Source organism: Colletotrichum chrysophilum (genome assembly GCF_026319265.1).
Source record: "Colletotrichum chrysophilum strain AFK26 chromosome Unknown scaffold_1, whole genome shotgun sequence".
NCBI classification, from domain to species: domain Eukaryota; kingdom Fungi; phylum Ascomycota; class Sordariomycetes; order Glomerellales; family Glomerellaceae; genus Colletotrichum; species Colletotrichum chrysophilum.
The window spans coordinates 586,903-605,290 of NW_026517288.1; the positions used below are offsets into that span (position 1 = coordinate 586,903).

At 51.9% G+C, this 18,388-nt stretch overlaps 5 protein-coding genes across 5 annotated transcripts; 3 read left to right on the forward strand and 2 right to left on the reverse strand.

The window, feature by feature from the left end:
- Positions 1–735: 735 nt before the first annotated feature.
- COL26b_000161 (uncharacterized protein) lies at positions 736–2,585 on the reverse strand (the record flags this gene model as incomplete). Its single annotated transcript, XM_053173131.1, has 6 exons — positions 736–824; positions 879–1,103; positions 1,172–1,735; positions 1,792–1,924; positions 1,981–2,175; positions 2,226–2,585. The coding sequence occupies 6 exons, from the start codon at positions 2,583–2,585 to the stop codon at positions 736–738; spliced, it is 1,566 nt and encodes a 521-aa protein (XP_053042837.1).
- A 1,016-nt stretch (positions 2,586–3,601) lies between these two features.
- On the forward strand, positions 3,602–4,718 carry COL26b_000162 (uncharacterized protein; the record flags this gene model as incomplete). The annotated part of the gene is made up of 3 exons (XM_053173132.1): positions 3,602–3,947; positions 4,002–4,237; positions 4,308–4,718. 3 exons carry the CDS (start codon positions 3,602–3,604, stop codon positions 4,716–4,718), a joined length of 993 nt encoding a protein of 330 aa, XP_053042838.1.
- A 2,473-nt stretch (positions 4,719–7,191) lies between these two features.
- On the forward strand, positions 7,192–9,073 carry COL26b_000163 (uncharacterized protein; the record flags this gene model as incomplete). The annotated part of the gene is made up of 4 exons (XM_053173133.1): positions 7,192–7,909; positions 7,959–8,398; positions 8,477–8,544; positions 8,596–9,073. 4 exons carry the CDS (start codon positions 7,192–7,194, stop codon positions 9,071–9,073), a joined length of 1,704 nt encoding a protein of 567 aa, XP_053042839.1.
- Positions 9,074–9,730: 657 nt separating this feature from the next.
- On the forward strand, positions 9,731–10,661 carry COL26b_000164 (uncharacterized protein; the record flags this gene model as incomplete). The annotated part of the gene is made up of 3 exons (XM_053173134.1): positions 9,731–9,767; positions 9,822–10,057; positions 10,188–10,661. 3 exons carry the CDS (start codon positions 9,731–9,733, stop codon positions 10,659–10,661), a joined length of 747 nt encoding a protein of 248 aa, XP_053042840.1.
- A 4,175-nt stretch (positions 10,662–14,836) lies between these two features.
- On the reverse strand, positions 14,837–16,510 carry COL26b_000165 (uncharacterized protein; the record flags this gene model as incomplete). Its single annotated transcript, XM_053173135.1, has 5 exons — positions 14,837–15,274; positions 15,324–15,497; positions 15,547–15,600; positions 15,651–15,800; positions 15,851–16,510. The coding sequence occupies 5 exons, from the start codon at positions 16,508–16,510 to the stop codon at positions 14,837–14,839; spliced, it is 1,476 nt and encodes a 491-aa protein (XP_053042841.1).
- Between the last annotated feature and the right edge of the window lie 1,878 nt (positions 16,511–18,388).

Genomic DNA, 18,388 nt, shown 5'->3' on the forward strand with positions numbered 1-18,388 from the left:
AAAAAAAAAAAAAAATACATATATATAAACCTAAAATCATAGAGCAGATCTTTCTGTAAAACATATTTTAAATTCCTCTTGCCGTTCTAATAAGAGATCTCTGTTATATGTACATCCTTCGCTTTAGTGTGATCTTTCCACGGACCATTACGTTGCGAGGATTGCAATTTCAAAAGTTCTTAGCTGTATTTCACGTAACTTCGCGGCTTCCAAATGATCGCTGACTTCACAACAGCTGCATATTACGAACTAAAATGATATAAATGGAATTTTCATTCCTCTCTTTTTCTTTCGAACTAAGATTAGTTCTACAATCCGTCTACCTTAGTTACAAAACAGGCTTTGAGAGGAATTAACACGCATTTAAACTGCTGAATTGGCTGGCGCTATGACGTCGCTTGAGTGAACTCCTTCTCTACTTTATTTTAAAAGAAGCAACTACTTTGCAAGCGATATTAGGCAACATCATGAACACGTTTGTGGAGAAAGTCACTATTAGTTAATTTTGAGCGAAACTGTACCAAATAGAATGCCCCATGAGTTCAAGACTTAAATAAAACGTTTACTTGCTAAAATAGTTAATAAGCAAGTATCAATTGACTTATGGAGAAGCTCTGGTGTTGTATTAAATACTACAAATTGAGTCTGAATGACTAGTACCTCAAAATCCCAAGTCTATCTGTGCTGTGCTGTTCATCCATTTCATAAATTTCCGTCGTAAATCGTTATTAAATATTATTTAGGACCGCCCTGCTTTGCTGCTGCCATAGCAGCCATCCTGGCCTTTCGTGCTGCTCTCCATCCTGGAGACTTTATCCGCAGAACTACAGTTTGTCAGCAATTTGTGTAGGATACTTCGTCGTTGCAACAAGACTCACCAATTACTGCTGAACCGACAAGCACAAGGTCAAGAAGCGCCAGACCAGTGAAACACCATCCGTTGCCCATCTTTGAAACAAGAGATGGGATCACGAGGGCTGCAATAGCAGCACCGGGATTGCGGAGCATGTTTCCGAGAGCGAAGGCACCGGCAGCCTGTTGTTGGACACACTCGGTCAAAAAGGCTGTTGTGGCCACAAACACCCAGTTCATGCCGAAGCCAGCTGTAGTCGCACAGTGTCAGCCCCGAGATCATCGAGCAAACTCTGAGAGCGTTCGAGGGGGTACTTACTCAGGAATGTTGCGACAAGGACAGCGGCAGGATGGATTGACTTGTCGACAAGCCAGCCGTACATCAAACATCCACCGGCACAGATCAGGACGCCCCAGATCTGATCTGACAATCTGTTTTCGGGGTCGACGTGATTGTCCGGGGATGCCTTGACGGCACGCGCACGTCTCCAGTCTGACACGCGACCACCGATCATAGAGCCAATAATCATGGCGACACCGACAGCCAGGAAACCTGCGCCGACGCCAGCGGTGGACCAGTTGTAACGGTCTGAAAGCTCGGTGGGGAGCTGCACGGCAATGGCGAAATATGTCGAGTACAGCATGGCTGTGTTGAATGTGACAATGCCAATGGGAGGGTAGGAGAATAGCTTCCAGTATCCGAGAAGAGTTGGCTTGGGCGGTGCGGGGCCCCTCTCTGACTCAGGAGCCAGAGGCGAGGACAATCTCGGAGGAAAGAAGATAACACGGGAATCGGTATACAGCTTTCCGTTTCCCACCCTCGCCCTGAGAGTCTCGGGGAGTGAGAAAATAATGACAAGCCAGAGGACAAAGCCCGAGATTGCTGTGAACAACATTATTAGTTTACGTTTGCCCGCAGTCAAGCTTGGCTGTACTCACCGAGGAAGCCAAAGATCCAGCGCCAAGAGGCGGTATTGAGGGCACCTCCAAGCACAGGACCCAAAACGGGACCCAATTGAGGGCCGATCAGAAATATGGACATTGCTGTCGCACGTTTCTTTGGCTCAGTGACCTACGCAATTAGTCAGAATCATGAGGATAGAACGAAAGTGTAAATGAGGTACTAACATCTGCAACTGTTCCAGCACCCATCGACACCACAGCGGCGGATCCAAAAGCCTGGACAATGCGCAAGAACACCAAAGCTCCATAATTCGCCGGCACTACAGCAAGCAAAATATTGGCAACAATGTAGATGGCGACGGAGATGATGTACAATGACCTGCGACCCTTCCAGTCGGCAAAACTCGACCAGAAGAGGGGCTGATCTGGTTAGCCTACTGAGGTATGTCATGAAAGGTTGGAGCACTTACACCGATGGCAAATGTCAGCATGAAGACTGACACGGACACGTTGATGGCTGTTGCGCTGGCATTGAATTCATTCTCCAACACAGGCAACGCTGGCAGATAGATGTTGCCTGCGAGGGGACCAAAGCAACCTGCGATGGTGACCACGGTCAAGATGAAGCGTTTGCGCCATGGGGAAAAGGCCGTGTACGCCGGAGGTGCACCAGCCTTCTTCTCAGGGTCTGCTGCGGCTTGAGCTTGAGGTTGTGGTTGTGGTTGAGAAAGTGGTAATGGTGCAAGATCAGCAGTGGGTAAGTCTTGCGAGGCAGGAGATGGCTTGATGGGGGTTGTGGTCCCAGAACTTGTTGGGCTGGGGTCTGCCATGTTGTGCGTTCGGAGGGGAAGGAACAACAACAACAATCAGAGAATCAATAAGTGGGAAAAGATGATGGCTAAATCAAGAAGAAATCCTAAAGTTCCGCCAAGTCTGAAAAGCGATGTAGAAAGAGGGTGAAATGAAGTGATGCTGGATGATCATGTTCCCCAGCGGGGGTATTTACAGCGGTGAATTGACTTCATATGAAGGAGATCGCTCTCGCCGGCCCAAGAACTTGTAATTGGCATGGTGCGCGCAGATCGTCAGATGCAACCACAAACCCTGGACGAAATCCTTCCCACTGCCAATCAGCCGCCGAAGGAGTGCGGCAGTGTGCAGGTGCGTGGAGAGGCTCCGCCCAAAGTACCGGTACATTGCAGGCCGTATCTGCAACACCGCACCAACGCCCGTGCCTGTGTCAGTCAGTGCCTGTGCCTGTGCCTGTGCTTTCCATCATCCCAACCACAACCTACCTTAAGCCAAACCTCCTTGGGAAAGTCCATGGAAGCCTCATTCCAGGCGAAAAGTGCCCGACGGCGACCAGGCCCTTGCTGTTGCCGCTGCAATTCGCCAAGAGGCCTATCGGTCGCCTGCCTGCTGTCCTGCAGACCGTCGCACAGCCCCTGGGAGACTTATGTGCGTTGAGCCTTCCAACTTACACGGCGTCTCTGATGTACAACTGTGCTCGCAAGCACGCCCAAAACACCAGCCAACCATCTGCAGCCTATTTTGGGGAGACAGCAAAGCCACTCGTCTGTGTTCATTTCTGATTCTGGGCCTTTGCTCACCCAAACGTCAGCCCTAAGCGTAGGCTGCTGCTGAGTTGTTCTTGGTTGGTAGGGCTGAGAAGAAGAAAAGATAGGCACTCGTTTCGGCGACGACGGTCTCATCTAAGTCCGTGAGTTTATCATCTCTACTCCTTTCTTTTGTTCCCCAGGGTTTCCGTTCGGACCCGACTTATAAACTTATTAGCTTCGCGTTTCCGACTGCTGACTTACGAACTACAGACGTCAAGCCAGACATCATGCTCTTTTTTCTTGCGGAATTGCTGTTCCTCGGGGCTGTGGTCCTCGGAGGCTTCTACTACTTCTTTCTCCTACCTCCAAAATACCCCCAGAATATTCCCGCCATCCCTTTTTGGGTTGCACTTATCCCATTTTTCAAAGATGTCGACCAGTCCGACATATTTCGGACATACATCGACAAGCCGCTACGGACTCACGGCGCGGTCAAGCTCTTCTTTGGCGCTCAGTGGAACATTCTGGTTCATCGTCCGTCTTATCTGACTGAGATCTTCAAGAACGAAGATTTGTATCAAAAGAGCGGCAACCAGAAGAAAATTCCTCACAGCGTGCTTGCAGACTTTTTGGGTAAGCATTCCCCCAGGCCACGCCGTCGCGCACACGTATGCTCACTACAATCAGGCGACAACATCATTTCTGCCCATGGAGAGACGTGGAAGAATTACCAATCAGTCATCAAGCCCGCTTTGCAACGAAATTTCGAAGTAGGCATCATCGCCAAGAACGCAGTCAGCCTGTGCCATCTCCTTCGCGATTCCCAAAAGCGGGCCGGCCGTGGGGGCTTCGCTGTGCAGGATCTCCTCCAGCGCTACTCGGTCGCGAATTGCTCGGAAGCCATCTTGCAGACCAATCTCGGTGTAGGTTTGATTGGCTCTAGTTCAAAGTCTGATGTTGCAGGGATATCGCTGACCGCAGTCTTCCATGTAGGCCCTTGATTCCCCAGATGCACCCATCAATCTCCTCCAGACGGCGGTGAAGAGAGAAATCTTCAAGCCTGTTTTCATGAACTTTCCGATTCTGGATCATCCGAATCTCCAATGGCTGTTTCCCAGTCGCGCCAAGGCCCGTCAGGTTGTTGCCAAGTTCAAGAACGAGCTCAAAGGTTCTCTGGCCCACCAGAAACCGACAGGGGACGGTCTAGGCAGCCGAATGCTACGTGCATGGGAGTCTGGCATGTGGAACGAGAAACAGCTTCTCGATAACTTGACGGTGACGTTCGTGGCTGGTCAAGAGAATCCTCAGCTGTTGATGACTTCAACACTCTACGTGTTGGCCAAACACCCTGTCAGTATTGTCCTAGTGGGCGCCGCATCTCGCCCCCAAAAGCACGCGATCTGACTCAGATTACTGACCGGCATTGCAGGAGGCGCAAGAGGCGCTGCTACGCGAAATCCTTTCCAAGGATGCGACTCCATTATCAGATCTGAGCCAAGAAGACATGCCTTACCTCACCTCAGTCATTTACGAATGCCTTCGCCTTTTTCCACCAATCGGTCAGCTCATCAACCGCAGAGCCGCAGCTTCATGCCTGCTAGGCAGCGAGTTGGTTGTTCCTGAGGGTATGCATCCAAGTTCTCCTCGGCAGCCTGGAGCAGAAAATCTGACCACAAAACAGGAATATATCTTGGCTACCACTGTCGGTCAACAAACTGCGACCCCGTGGCATGGGGGCCGGATTGCGAGAAGTTCAGTCCTGCGCGGTGGGGAACGGCCTCGGAAGAGATCCACCAGAATTACCGTCGGCGACGGGCGAGGGGCGAATTCATCTCGTTCCATGGCGGGAAACGCGCATGTCTTGGCGAAAAGTTTGCCATGCTCGAGATGCGGATGACTCTTGTGCAACTTATCCGCGAGTTCCGCTGGTGTTTGGACCCGATGTGGGTGGAAAGAATGACACCCGTAAGTCCAGTTCCTCCTCCTCGATCGCTTGATTGCTCGGGCCCGATCCCCGCCCCCATGCGGTTGGTGATTTGGGTTCCGCTTATCTACGCATGCGGTTGAGCAAGTTTACATGGGGATCGCTGACGAGTAATTGCAGGCAGGACCATTGTACCCCAGAGCTCTGAAGCTCGTGTTTACGGAGAGAGCGAGAGACGACGGAAAAAGCGTGAATCAGTAAACGCGATAATGGTCGATTTGCAACGGTCGGTTTCAGCATAGATTTGTTTAAATGAGTAGAATAATTTAGGCTTCGTGTTCCCCAGAGAGCTTCCTTTCTCGCGGAAATAATTCTGTGACAGTGTCAGTGCTGTTGAGTAGCGGTACCTTGACTAAACTGACTAGAGGCTCGTCCGAACCCCACAGACGACGGGGACTAGGATTAAGCTTCTAAATTAATCGACAGGCATCTTGATATGTGGTTGGGGAACTGGATCCTTCCTAGGATCCGATTAAGCGGGTATCGGCCAATCAGAGTTGCCCAGATGTACAGATACGACAACTCGCACAACAGGACGGGCTATGTAACTCTGCTGGTCGCAGTTCAGTCGGACGCAGCAACGCGCCAAGTAAACCGCGCCATTTGTTGGTGCAAGTGCTGCGGCGGGCTGCTGAATCTCGTAAATTCGAAATAAGAAAGTGCTTACTTGCCTTTGCCTGCACGCTCGGTCAAGAAGGGCTGTGGGAGAAAAAGCGCTTGGATGGCTCTGTTGGCAGGGCCGGACCACCGACGGAGCATCCCAGTCAAGACTCTTGACAGGCTTGTCCAGAAGAGAAACTTCGTACCGAGGGCGGGCTCGCGACCAGCTGGTCTAGGCGCTTGTCAGCTTAGCGCAAGGGTAAATATGCCTGCATCTAAGGTAGTGGGGGCTTTGCTTGCAGTTGATCTTAATGGCGCAATTATCAATGCTTGACGATGGAATCTTACACGCTTCACAGAGGAAGAACTTTGTTCTATTCGTAGGTTTGCCAAGAACTGCTGGAACAGTCCCTGTCCCCGTCTTTGGTCCTGGAATGTCGACCACGCCGAGCCTGCCCACACCAACGAGCCAATCGCAGCATTTCCACCCGCCTCGCTGTCGTTGCAAGTGCGATGACTTCTCACCAGGGCGAGCGTTTGGGGGCCGGTCACGATGCTGCCTGTACAGCCCAAGCCTGTACCTGTACCTGTACCTGTACCAGTGCGATGGAGTTGTGTGACCCTGGCGCTGCACCTGCCTACCACCGGTGTCTGCGGTGGTCGATGAGGGCCCTTCCATGGCGAAATGCTCCTTCTACTCTCGATTGCTGGGGCCCAATTCTGCAAGCACCATGTTAGTCCCGCCTCCCAAGACCGAGCCCTGCTGCCGTGCATGTACTACGCAGGCGGCAAGCCTCCTCGCTCGCTTTCCAAGTTTGGCAAAGCCTCGACTCAGATCGCTCGGTCATCCCATATTTTCCTGCGTGTGGACTGACTTTGAGGCTTCGAGCTGCACTTCTCTGCTGAAGAAGCCCATTTCTTCGGGCATCATCGGTTCCTTCGACCTTTGCAAGATATTTTTGAATCCATTCTGCTGATGTTAGCCTGCGGCACACCCTCTCTAACATCATCTTGATTTCACAGCCCGATCAAAAGTCCTGGAGCGGAGGGAAACACCACCGACATCGTGCCACCCGGGCCGCGTTCCGTCCTATCAAAACACACAAACAGAAAAGAAGGCATCCAGCGTGGCCGAATCCTCGCTATCATCTTCAAGACTATAACAGTCCGATATCTCCAGCTTCCCTCGTCTCATATCCACATCACTCACCGCCCACTCATCAAACCTTAATACCTAATTCATCACTCTATAATACCTTCAGACGATCCATCTGCCCTCGTTGCCTTACCACAATGGAGTTCTCAAATGATGGAAATTCAATCTTTCACCGCTTGCAGACCGCCTTCGTTCACGATGGACAGGGACAGCTGCTGTACTGCAGCGGGCCGCAAAAGGCTAGGGTACAGGAGCAATGGGCCGCGATCGAGCACTACCTTCCGAGCCGGGCGGCAACAGGCGAGGCACAATTTGGGTCTGCAGATCTCAGTGGCACTTTTGAGGGCCTGAGGTTGTATGAGATGCACAACGCCAAGTTCAACAACACGTCCGGGATCATCATCGACAGCTCATCCCAGCAATCCACACTCAGCACACAGTTCGAGGAGTTCTTTGCTCAACTACTCCTCGACCAAGCTGACTTTGCTATTCGCGACCCAGAGCTCATCATCTCGCCTCAGAATGATTCCACACCCATCACAGAAAAGATCGTCGACCTCTTTGACAGTTTCTTGAGGTATCAAGGCAAAGATGACCAGTGGGAGGCTACCGGACGCGCCTACTTCTCAGACCGTGTTCAGCACTTCACCTCGCAGCGGGCCCCCATCGAGCTCTGCCTCCCTGCCTTTCCTTGCAAATCCTCAAACACCAACAAAGTCCTCGGTAAGGCTCCCGACAGAGGAGAGCAGCTGGCCTTGGAGCGTCTTCATAGCTTTGTTGAGGAGATTGAGAGCGTTTATCAGCCCGGTGCCAAGCTGTGGATTATCAGTGACGGTCACGTCTTCAGCGATTGCAGTAAGCTCCCTATTCTGTCTCGATATCGACCTAGTCTAACAATTGTCAGTTGGCGTTGATGATGCCGATGTCGACACGTATGGCGAGCAGCTGAAGGAAATGAACCACGCCGTCGGTCTTCGTCGAGGAAACACCAGCCGCGTTGGTTTCAAGTCGCTTGTTGATCTCTTTGAGTTGAACGAAACCAAGCCTCAAACCAAGCTCTCGGAGCTTGCTGCCAAGATTGGAATTCCTTCAATTGCTCACCATGTTCAAACTGGCCACACAGTCGAAGCAGAGCTTTCGCGACAGATCTTGATGGCTGGCTGCCAGCCTCAGGAATCAGCAGTGCGAGCCAAGATCAAGTCCCAGAATGCAGCCATCCTGGCGCTATATCGTGGATTCTCCCGCTTCATGTTGGAAGACCTTGAGCTTCATCCCTTCACTCAGAAGATGACCCGGACGCAACAAAAGAAACTGTCTACAAAGGTGGCGTTCGAAATGATTATGGTAAGCTGAGACTCGTCCAATCACAGGCTGCTCTACGGTGGTCCCCCAACATGGACACAAGCTAACGCTTAATTGCAGCGCAATCAGGCATATTCCAATCTCGTGGAACTTCTTTTCCCCAACTATGTTCGCCTTTCTATTCATGCGTAGGTATTCTTCATTTTACAACGCTATTCTTGCAACTAACCTTTCCTTAGTCACAACAATGCTGGACCCAAATTTGGCATTCAGCTCTTCGACCCTGCAGTTGTCAGAGTTGTGGAGGGTCTGTCGCCCGACGGGTTTCCAATGACCTCTCGTGATCTTCTTCACATTCCTACTCCCTGGCACAACTGTGTGGTAGAGATTGAGGGTAGCCCTTATCTCCTTGTTACCAAGGCCAGCATTCCAAAAAAGGCCATGGAGATGGGTGCAATGACTGGAGGTATCTCCAATGTCAGCGGTGCATCTTTCGTCTTGCGCCCGACAAGCAAGACGGCAGTGGCCGAGAAGGAAGAAAAGAAGGAAGCATTGGTCGCCGCTCCCGAAAAGCCTTTTGGCATCACGCGAAGAATGTCATTGAAGCCTGTCAATGGCCAAAAAAGCTTCGACTGGACCCGAAGGCTGGCGGCGCTTCCCATTCTCGGTTGGATTGGAGCTTTCTTTTATCATCGCTTTGTGGAGACGTTTGCTTAAACTGCTTACATGCTTTTCTGACTGCATCAACAAGCGTAGCGTTGGATTATGGGAGGACAACATATCAGGCGTTTCTAGACACTCTTTAAATCTTAATGGCCAATTAGATAATTCTACTAGAACTTTTCTGCTCACCTATCTTCCCTGTCCTTTCCCAGTCTGACCGTTGTCGCTGGGGATGTCACTGTACATGCGCCTAGATCCCGATGGTTCGGTTGAGCAAGTTCCATTTCCTAAAACGGCAATCGGGTTCTTACGATGGAAAACTTGCTCATATGGGCGCGCCAAGATTTTCAATTTCCACAGCAAACAACGAAAACGCACGGAACCAACTCAAGTCCACTGTCGTCGAATATTCTCCAATCGGATGTAACACAGCATCCGTTTCCACCCCGCAAAACATATTGTTGTCGCTCGAAGGATTCATTGAGCCGTTTACTTGCGCATGTAAGGGATGTCACTCGTCCTACATTGAACAATGGCAGCAAGGATAGCTCTGGGTCTCGACGCGTGGGAAGTATCGGGATAAGAAGTCCGCTGCTCCCATATGTTCTGCCAGACATATTGCGTCAACTCTGATATCCACGGACTCGAGTGTGCTTCAAGATGCGTCTGCATGCTTCTTTTTCGAGCTTGTTGCTGACATGTCTCGCAACAATGACGCTGGCTCAAGATGGAAGCTCAGTGCAAGCATGTAAGTCCTCACATTGAGGCCGTCCCTCCTCACGGCAAAACTGACAAGAAAAAGGCATCCCGCGTCCAACGACGACCGCCCCTGCATCTCCCCCACCGACGTCGCTTCCACGAAACTTTGGCATGATCATCTCCCGCGCTTTTGAGATGCTAGACGTCTTCGGACCCCTGGACGCCCTCGGCATGCTCGCGAGAATTCACCAGCTCAACCTCTATCTCATCGCCGAGACGATGGACCCGGTGACAGTCGAGCCGGTGTCTGCCGCCATGAACTCCAAAAACTCGAGTTTCGTAAGTCTTGCTGTCCTTCTTGGCTGGAAATCATTCACCCCGCTCAAGCGGAACCTCGTCCTCCGAGGCCCAAACCCGACTGGGCGAAATCGTAAGACGTTGCTTGCTTACCACCACAAAACACACACAGTTCCCCAAAATCCTCCCGACGCACACCTTCGCCACCGCCCCGACCGACATCGAGGTGCTCATGATCCCAGGCGGCCTCTGGACGCGCTCGCCCAACCTCGACTCTACCATCTCCTACGTGCGCGCCACGTACCCGAGGCTCCGGTACCTCGTCAGCATCTGCACGGGGGCCTCGATCGCCGCGCGCGCGGGGGTGCTCGACGGGCGCCGGGCGACGACGAACAAGGCCTCGTGGGCGAGTACGATCGCGTACGGCCCGAACGCCACCTGGGTCCCGAAGGCGCGGTGGGTTGTCGACGGGAATGTGTGGACGTCGTCGGGGATCAGCGCGGGGATCGATGCGACGCTGGCGTTTATACAGGATGTGTATGGGCGGGAGAATGCGACGTATATTGCGGATTTGATGGAGTATGAGTGGCATGAGGATTCGGCGTGGGATCCGTATGCGGAGAAGTTTAATGTTACGGGGAGTTGAGGGAATGTGAGTTGTGAGTTCTGAGGAGCGACTAGACAGTTGATCGTTGCGAGTCACGACCCGCATAATGAGACCAATTACTTCTGCTAAAACATGTTTGTGTCTAATCACTTATTGGTCTTCTCAAACAATACAATATGACTGTAGTTGAATCAGGTGAGTGGTCTTCGTGATTTTCTATCATCATGTAAATGCACAGAGTACTCCATTCAAACTTTGGTTGAGTATCCAAGCATCATAGATGACCTGAAAGAATGCCCTCAGAATGACCTTGCGAAGAGGGAAGGTTGAAAATGGCTTAGCGAAAGAAAGACCTGTAATCTGCTCAAATAAGTCAGACAACGGAGAGGTAGTTGATTTTAAGTTTAAAGTTTGCGTTACTGAACATCAAAGGTCTGTTCTCTCAGATCGCTTTGTACTGTGTGTCTGGAAGATGTGACTTGACTTTAGAATAAGTGACAGAGTTAGATTTACCCCCCGCCGGAGTAGCAGTTGGAATTTTCAGTGCCGTAAGTCATCGTGCATTGCATGTTCATGTTTCCGAGTGAACTGAACGGGCATGATCGCTTCTCATTACTGACACAATTACTGGAGACTTATCGGTTGAACACCTCGAGTGGTGAGTTGTGATACCGGGTGTGTAGCTTGAGCTCCACTACTGCAAAGCATCAGTTTGACGTAGTCATATCTCACTGATGGATCATCTGATGTGTTTTAGCGTTGCATTTCTCCGGGTGTAGATTCAACAACAACTCAACAACTCCTTTTGCCTCTGTGTTATCAGTTAACCCTAACCCTTGTCAAACCCTCCATGATCGGTTGTCAAAGACGCTGTCTGCACAAAATCAAAACCTAACGGGGTTTGATTTAGGATGGATACGGCCTCAGTAATCACACATGAAGTAGAACAAAGCATTGAATCTTTGAATACGGTTTACGGTTCTCTCTAGAACGGAGGTTGGATCAACCTCCAACGTCGCCGTTTTGCCTTTTGACACTAGCGAAACTCAATCTGGGACGTAAAGCAACCACACCCCACACACCGAGGATCTCCATCGCGGGCCTTCCCGCTTGCAACCTTTAACAATGGACGTTTAGGAACTTGGGACGAAATATTTTTTCTTTCGCCTAACGCTGCATTTCTTGCATCCGTAACCGTTACATTACCTCAGCATTGATCTTTATCCGAACCCGCTGCCGCGCGTTTCAGACTTGGCATGTGGCAAGTTATCCTGCCATCCCGACTCTCACTCTCTAATATCCGGACCAACACCGGACGGGATCCAACTATCGATGACGACGGTTGATGCGGATTTTTTCTTGGGCACATTCGCATTCGATTTAGGCACTTTTCCCCCTTCGTATTTCGACAGTGCCCCGAGTAGGCTAGCATCTCGTTATCTGTTTATTTTCAGAGTCCCTTGCCGTTTTGCTTTTTCAGTCTTGTCAAGAACGCACGTGGAGAGGGGTTCCCATAACGTCGGCATCACCGACAAGGACCAGAGGGCAATGCCAAATGCAAAATCCGAAACCCCAACGCCTAGGATGAACGGATGCTCATCCCGCAATACACCCGCCACCATGTTCCTGCGCAAAGACTCCTTCAACCGCGGTGCTCTATTCCACACCGAGGCTGGCGACCAATGACCGCGGCCCGGTCGCGTCATCCATCCTCCTCTGGCCCCCTCCCCTTGGTATCCCCCTCATCCAACAAGTCTCTGGCCTCAAAAAAACACGATGCTCCTCCTGCTACAGTCTGCATGCTGCATATACGTGCCTATCTTAAGCCAGGAACCATTGCTCTCCGGGTTAGAGAGGGGGGCCAGACCGGGGCGCTGATGCCCAAGAGACCAGTCCTCATGATCAATATTTCGCGGTGACTCTCGGTGAGACACAGAGTGATAAACACAAATAGCCATCAGCGGCACCGGCAGCATTAGTATCAGGCTCCAACAGGCGCGTGGAGTTTCCCGCTCAAGCATGTCCCATCCTCGCCCACCTGCTCTCTCCCCTTCGTCTTCCTACGCTGCAGGGTTCAGTTCCGTGACGTCGCATTCGTGCGAAACCCGTGCAAATCACACACAGAAAAACCAGAGGGCACACCACATGGCCTGCGGCAGTTGTTAGTTACGTGCGTGCGTGGGGAACGGGGATTATTTTCTTTCGTTTGATTAATTGCCTTCGGGAATTAGAAGAGCCAAGAGCACACAGCACAGTAGCATCGAGGACGGGTAGAAAAATGTCTCTCATTAATCCCCTTCTCTTCAGGCACACCGAGACAACCTACCGTTCTAATTTGCACACACACACTCCCGCGTCTAATCTCCTACTGCTACTACCCCAAAGATGCCCCCCGGAGGCGGGTAGGAAAAAAAGCAAACGAAAAGAAAATGGCCGGCCATGTACGGATGTACCTGACTAGGTATGTGGGGGTTCATCCAACATCCTGCAGCATCCAATACAAACAGGCTGGCCTTCCATTGCAGGACATGCAACACGCAGCAGCACACCTCCCCCTCCCACCAGCACCCCTCCCCTGCGTTTTCGTTTGTTTTTTTTCGTCTCCCGCGCAGGATGTGCAGAAAGCACTCCCTTCTCCGCCAGGCTGGCTGGGCCCCCTCTGGTCGCACTCACAGTCCGATGTGCACTCCCCCCTCCCCTTCACCACCATCACCAACGCTTCCAACCCCAGCCAGTCTGGATCAGGGACCAGGACCAGTTAGAAGCGCGGCTATCCTCAGCCACACAGCAGCCAATGCCATCATCATGCAATCTCCGACCTATGCCAACCAGCCTCTGGGGGAGATTTTCTCCTCTTGCCTGCGCAAAAAAACACCAAAGTGCGGGAGTGTTGTGTCGTGCAGCCGCAGACCGCTTCTTTGCCACAGCGCATCAAGGGCTCTTTTCCCGATGTAGTCGTAGTTTTTCGGCTTTGATTCGGTAAGGCTTAGTCTGTGATGTGAGAGCAAGTGAGCAAGAAAGGCACCTCCATTGACTCTCCAAGGGCCAAGTCTATACCGTCACTAACGTGTCGTGTTGGCGTGAAGATGGCGGAGGGGGCCTCCGGATTGTCCCCAGCTACCCGGCGAGCCGACATCACACAGGATTTGGGGCGAGACATGTAGCTGGCCAGCGTAAAGACCTGCATTGCAGCCCAAGTATCGAATCCTCTTGTCCCGTTTGAGAAAGGTCTGTTCAAGCATCTTTTCAAATAGTAATCATGTATGTCTTTATGTGGTTGGTAGGTATCAATAATCCTTAATTCTCGTACGTACATGTCATGCGTCCGCCGCCGCAAGCAAGGGGTGCATGATCTCGGGATCCTTCCTATCGGTCCAATCGTTCGCATAACAAACGGGAAATGACTGGGGAAGATATAAAATAACAAACAGAAAATTTCAACGCTTGAACCAACTCCTCGAGTCCCCCTCGTGTTGCCACGCTGTCCGATCCCCGTTTCCTGGCGTCCGCCCGCCATGCATCTTTCCCAAGGGTATCTCTGTAGAGTCTAGTAACTCTGATGCGAATGCCCTCCCAGTACACCGTTGACCGTCAAATCACACTCATCCCGATCCCGTGGTTGTCTAATAACTCCCGTGATGCAATCCCCTCCATTTTCCTTTCACAGTCGTGACCCGTAAAAATATGTCCACTCCGTATAAATAACGTTTGTAAAAGAGAGAGAAAAAGGTATAGACCATGTTTTCAGTGGAAAGATTGTCAGAAAGAAAAGAATGATGAACCGCTCGACAGCCACGTTCTGCACCTTCGTACACTCTCCGATGATGAAAATACAACCTTGACCGCAAAAGTAGATGATCGAAGGGAAAAAGTAAGACGTGCGCCGCTCTCGAGGAGAGGGCAAAGAGGGAAAGCGTGAAGATACATGACGCCAAAGAAATAGACAGGAAACAAATATTCAGACAACCTCCCATCCCAAGAATTACCAATAATGAAAATCACGCTTCTTTTCCGAAGTGTGCCGTTGAGGAAATCTTCCCCGTCACCTAGATGCGCCTGTGGTCTTTTTTCTTTTCCGAATGTGGCAGGTTGTCTCGTTGCTTTTCTCATCTTTTGACTCCGTACCGTTCCCGTGGTATCTCCCTTGTTGAATCATTTCCGTTTATTCATTCGAGAAGCCGTATTGCCGTGTGACGCTCCCGCCAGTGCGGGACTCAGTACATCGCGTGGGTGGATTGCGTGTACATGCGGTCGCGGTAGGCGGGAGGAAGACCGTCGTACCTGGGGCTGCTGGCGCTCGAGGACTGGTCCATGTCGGTGTCGTAAACGTCGTAGCCGTGCTGGTGGTGGTGCACGTATTGCTCCGGAGGAGGAAGGCGCTTGGAGCTGTATGCTGCCAGGCTGGTAGGGCCGGGAACCCGCTTGACGGGATAAGATGAAGGGGCGGTTCGGGACTTGGAAACGCGGTTGGCGTTGCTAACCCTGCGGTCCTTGCCGCGACCCTTGATACCCTTATTGCTATTCTTGTAAAGGTTGGCGAAGTACCAGTACATCTCTCGGTCCTCGTCAGAGAGGCCATCGATATCAGAGAGGGAAACGATCCAGTCGGTCAGCTCCATGAGCGTCTTCTCGTGATACTTGTTTTGGTGGTTCTGTTCATTGATTAGAAGCTGTTCCTGACATCTCCAAAGGATTGCATACCTTGAGGTTGCCTCTCTGTGTGAACATCTTGTTGCACTGGTCAAGCTTGCAAACGAAGGGCTTGGCATTGGTGTGGGTAGCCATGTGCGTCTGCAGGTTGCCGCGCTGAGCGAAAACCTTGCTGCACTGCTCGCAGCGGAAGGGCTTCTCGCCAGTGTGACGGCGCATGTGTGTCTTTTGGGAGTCAGTTAGTGTCGTTTGGTCGTACACGAAAGAGTCTCACCTTCAGGTTCCCGGGCTGCGAGAACGTGCGTCCGCATCGCGGCCAGTTGCATGCCTATGATGGATTAGGATGAAGCGGATAGCTAGAGAGCAATGAGCACCTACGTAAGGCTTTTCTCCGGTGTGGGCGCGCTTGTGGGTATCGAGATGAGTGCTTTGGTAGAAACTCTTGCCACAGCCATCCACGTCGCAAATGTACTTCTTGGGCTTCGGCGCATCCGACGACTCTGTGGGAGTCTCGACCTGTGTCACAACCTGTTGAAAGTCAGAAAGTGTTGAAATTATTCGATCTTTCTGAGACGTACCTGAACTGTGGGTTGGGGTGCAGGCCGGGGACGAGGAGATCTGGGCTCAGGCTTGACAACCTTCTCGATCTCAGGCACGCCCTTCACGATGTCTTCCGAGTCGTTTCTCTTCTGGATCGCCTTCATGAGAGTGTCAATGGCAGTAGTGAAGTTGACCGTCTCGGCACTGGTGGGCTTGTTGTACTTGATGTCCTTGGTGTTGAGGGGGTGAGGTGTCTTCGGGTTGCTCAGTTTCGTCTCGCTCTTGGTTGAAGGGCTGCGGTGGCGGTCGTTCTGGGCCGAAGGGCTCTCCTGAGGGTAGGAGCTGGCGCGAGGAACCTCATGCTCAGGTGCCGCAATAGGCATCATCTGGCGCTCCTGCTGCGCGGGAAGTCGGAAAGGCATGTTCATGTTGGTAGGAGGGGAGTCGTATTGGGCGTAAGCGAAGTGGTTCTGAGTCGGGCACGGGTGTCCCATGTTAGGCATAGAAGCAACGCCGTAATGGTTTCCGACCATGTACTGAGGGGCCATGATGGCGCCGTTCATTGGGGCAGTCGTTGCCGCCCTCGCATCGTAGGGCACAAAGTTCGAATTATCCATCATAGCGTATTCGTTGGCAGCATGATGCTGCTGCCAACGGCCCCAAGCCTGGGGTGCGGCTGGTGATTCCGTGAGGGCCATTGGGATGAAGCCAGGCGGTTATGGCGTGGTGATATGGCACAGGATGTTTACTGATTTGCTGGTTGAGGTGATGGTGGACGGTGTCAAGTTGAATAATTCCTGGTCTGGGTCAAGAGAAGGATGAGGAGCAGACAAGGAGGGTGAGTCGGTGGAATATATCAAAAGGAAGGAGTGAATAGAGTAGAAAGATGATGACTCGAGAAATCAAGGTTCGTGATCTCGTGGGCTGGAGAAAGAAAGGAGGATGTATGTAGTTATAGACCTGGGAAGGCAGAAGGACGTATACACGCTCCGGAGGGGATGGGTTGATGTGCTGCTAGGGTCAGATTGTATTCCGAAGCCAATCGACTAGATTGGGTTCCCGGAGATCTTAGCACTAAATATACATGCATCGAAAGCGAGACCAGCAGGACCCAAAGAGTGGGCTGCTTGAGAAAAAGAATAGTTGACGGCCAGAACAAGAACATGGAGGTTTGGTGGAAATCGACCCCCACTACAACTAGCAAGACGGAGGACATCCAGAAAGCCGGGGTAGGGGGGAGACTGCATGGGCGCTGGGCGGGTCAAGGCCCTGTCGAGGTACTCGTAGACGAGCTCAAGTCCTTGTCGTCCAGGGTGGGCGAAAGACGGGAGGGGAGGGGAGGGGTAGGTCATGGTCTTGGGGGTGGGAGTGGTGTGAGAGGCGTCATGTCCATGCCTGCGACTAGTGTAAGGCAATAGGTAGTGTGGGATGCACTCATGTCTCTGAGAGAGAGAGAGAGGCTAATAGACTGACTGCTCAAGTCCATAGATGGTGGAGGCGGCGGCGAACGGCGACTGGCGTTCCCAGAGGAGCTGAGGACGAAAACCCAATAACCAATCCGCCGTCCCAGCTTAGGTAGAAGGACGATTCTCGGACTGATCGAACTGAGGGGAAAAGCAGTCGATCTGGCCACCTCGGGTTCTCAAGTAAAGGAATGAGACATTCTGTAAACATGGGCTGTACTGGAGAGAGCTGGCCACTTGGCTTAAGCTTGGATCAGGGGAACAGGGGACTGGTATTCGTGTTTGTACCTCGAACAGCGTCTACAGACGACGACAGTCGAGTTCTCGTGATTTCGATACCCGTCCGATCACTACGACGCGGGGGATGAGGATTGGCAGCCGGGTGGTGAGAGTTTGAAACAAGCATGTTCAGGATTTTTCAAATAAAGAGAGCCCTGTGCATCTCTGGTCGGTTCTGGAGTTTTGCTTGGTTGCCGTGGGCTCGAAGCCTCTTTGCTTATTCTTCTTCGAGGTGCGCCATAGTGACATCCCACTTGGGTGAAGGCCAGATCTCGCCCAAATGGGGTGCCATGATTGCTTTTAGTCGCAGGCTAGGATCGCCGGGAGCTCTGATGTTGCAGCCGGACGGCAAGGCGAGGCAGGGGAAGGTAGCAGAGGGACTTTCTAAAGGCGTCAAGACAATGTGAGAAGAGATAGAGAGAGAGAGAGAGATATCGATCCTGATAGACACGCAATACCAAGAGGCTTTGGACGATGGAGAAATGCGCGCCACGCACCAGCCAGGGCAGTCTGGCACTGAGATGGTCATCTGGATAGTGCCTAGGATGATGAAGAGTGATGGTGTCTTGGTGGTTTCCCGTACCTGACAGGACGCGAGGGCATCGTACAGCCAGTAAATCGAGCTGGGGTGGAGATAATATGGTTGACAAGGCGTGTCTTCGTACGTAGGGCGGAGGTTAGGTCACGGGTGAGGTCGATCGGTGATGGCGATGACGGTGTTGATGCCCATGGCAATCCAGCAGAAGGCTGTGTTGGTCAGCCAGCAGGATGAGCTGCAAAGATGCTGGTCGGATAGCAAGCAGGAGTCTCCATGAGGTAAGGTTCGTAGAGGAA